This window comes from Echinops telfairi, unplaced genomic scaffold (assembly GCF_000313985.2).
Source record: "Echinops telfairi isolate 266 unplaced genomic scaffold, ASM31398v2 ScPeMD7_3;HRSCAF=10, whole genome shotgun sequence".
In the NCBI taxonomy this organism is placed as follows: Eukaryota; Metazoa; Chordata; class Mammalia; order Afrosoricida; family Tenrecidae; genus Echinops; species Echinops telfairi.
The window spans coordinates 45,257,761-45,259,659 of record NW_022103899.1 but is presented as its reverse complement, the minus strand read 5'-3'; the positions used below and the strand labels follow the sequence as shown (position 1 = coordinate 45,259,659).

Below are 1,899 nucleotides of genomic sequence, written 5' to 3'. Positions count from 1 at the left end.
CACCTTATCGCCACAGCCCCTCACTCTTCACCCCGGCTGGCTCCCCACGCAGCTGTGGCCATGAAGGCTCCTGTGTTCTCTCACACCTGCCCTCCTGCCCTCCCCCCACCCCCACTCCCTGCTTTCCAGCTCCAGAGTCAGTGCCCAAGACTAGCCCTTCTTCCTCTGCTTGGCAGCCACACCCCAGGCAAAAGAACCCCCATGGGTTCTCAGAAATGGAAGTACACTCACCCAAGAACATTCCACAAAGGGACCCCCAGCCCCTGCTGGATGGGGGGGCTATGGGGGAAGTGGTCTCTGGGCCTAAAGACGAAGCCTCTGATGCCAGACCCGTCGTTGCCTGGTACTGGGTTGTGTCGGGTGTCCAGAGAAGAGAACGCCTCAGAGGGAGGAGAACAACTATCTTAAAGGAAGTGGTGTTTGAATAAGAAGGATGGAAGCAATTTAAACAGTTGGAAAGGATGCGGCCACCACAAGAAGGGGCAAAGACAAGACAAGAGGTGTTTTGGGGGACAGGGACAGAGAGAAGAGAGAAAACACACAATATTGCTTGGGACCTTGGGTTTTACATTGGATTATGTTTTACATACATCCCCCTTTCAGCTGTGAGGGTAGATCCTTGTGGGGGACCTGAGCTTTGGAGGATGGGGCTGACAACATGTATGGAGCGCCTCTTCTTGTCAGATCCTGTGTAGGTCATCTCCCTCAATTCTGCTCTCCCTATTTTGCTGTTCAGCCATGAGGTGGGAGGGAGGAGGACTTGTTTAGTGTCACATCACGGGTCTGTCTAATTTTAAAGTTGTTATTCCAGATGTGTGGTCTTTAGCCGAGATATGGGGTCGTCTTCGATTTGCCCCCTCACTGGCATCCCTGAGGGGCATCTCCCCCAAATTACAGAAGAGGGACCGCGGCCAGTAGCTCCCGGTGTGAGCATCTGCTTGCTATCTCCCCAGAGCACAGGGGTCTGCCTGCCCCACCCACCTTCCAAATCCAGGGGACGGAGGAGGAGCAGAGGTGCAGATTCCAGCCAATGAAGTCGCGATATGCAAATTGTCAAGCCCCTGCCCTATTATGATTGGCTGGCTCTCTCTCTCTCTCTCTCTCTCTCTCTCTCTCTCTCTCTGTTCCTAGTCCCTCCTCTCCAAACTCTAAACTATTCCGGGCGGGTCGTCTCAGCTCCGGACATCTCCGAGAGGGAGGGGGGAAAATGTTCGGGATTCGATCTCCGAACGGTCCCAGCACAGCGTCCACCTCCCCCGCCCCCGCCCGCTCCGGGCTTCCCGCACCCTTTGTCGCCCAGGTGTCGGCTCCAGAGGCCCAGGGCCAGGTCCGCCAGGCAGCGCGGGGATGACGCCCCCATCCTTCCCTTGACCGAGCCTCCCTCTCTCGAACCAGTCCCCTCCCAAGGCCCGTACCTCCCGGGCTGCACATTTAGTCCACGCCTGGGAGGACCGGGGGAGGAGGCTGGAGCGCTTTCTTGCCTTTCCGCGTCTTCCTTATTCAGGGACGAGGAGCTCAAGCAAGCCAGGGTCCTGACTCAGTTTCCCCTTTACACTCTCTCTCCGAAGGAACCCGGAGAGAAGCTGGTGGGTTGGGGAGGGACAGCTGTTTGTCCTTCCTGCCTTGCGGCTCCTCACCTTGTTCCTCTTTCCCCCAATCCAGTTCCCTCCCCTTATTCTAGGGCCGCCCCACACTCTCCTTCGTTCTGAGCCCGGACTACCGGTCACCGCAGCTCTCTCAGCCCTCTCGGCGCTGGAAGGAGCGCGGGGGGCGGCGGCGGGCACCACGGAATGCCCCTTGGCCCCTGCCCGGGAGTTAGGAAGATCCAAGTGGCAGTGGAGGGGCGCCCCTGGCCCGCCGCGGCAGGGGAGCGGCACGCACCTGGCCGGGGCGCACAGG

At 59.0% G+C, this 1,899-nt stretch overlaps 1 protein-coding gene across 1 annotated transcript in view; it reads right to left on the bottom strand.

Moving 5' to 3' along the window:
* Positions 1 to 1,360, bottom strand: part of WNT6 (Wnt family member 6) — a 13,922-nt gene extending 12,562 nt beyond the window's left edge. The window contains exon 1 of the mRNA XM_013004417.3: positions 1,287 to 1,360. Coding sequence (XP_012859871.2) covers positions 1,287 to 1,360 — 74 coding nt within the window. The remainder of the gene's footprint in view (positions 1 to 1,286) is intronic.
* Positions 1,361 to 1,899: the final 539 nt, after the last annotated feature.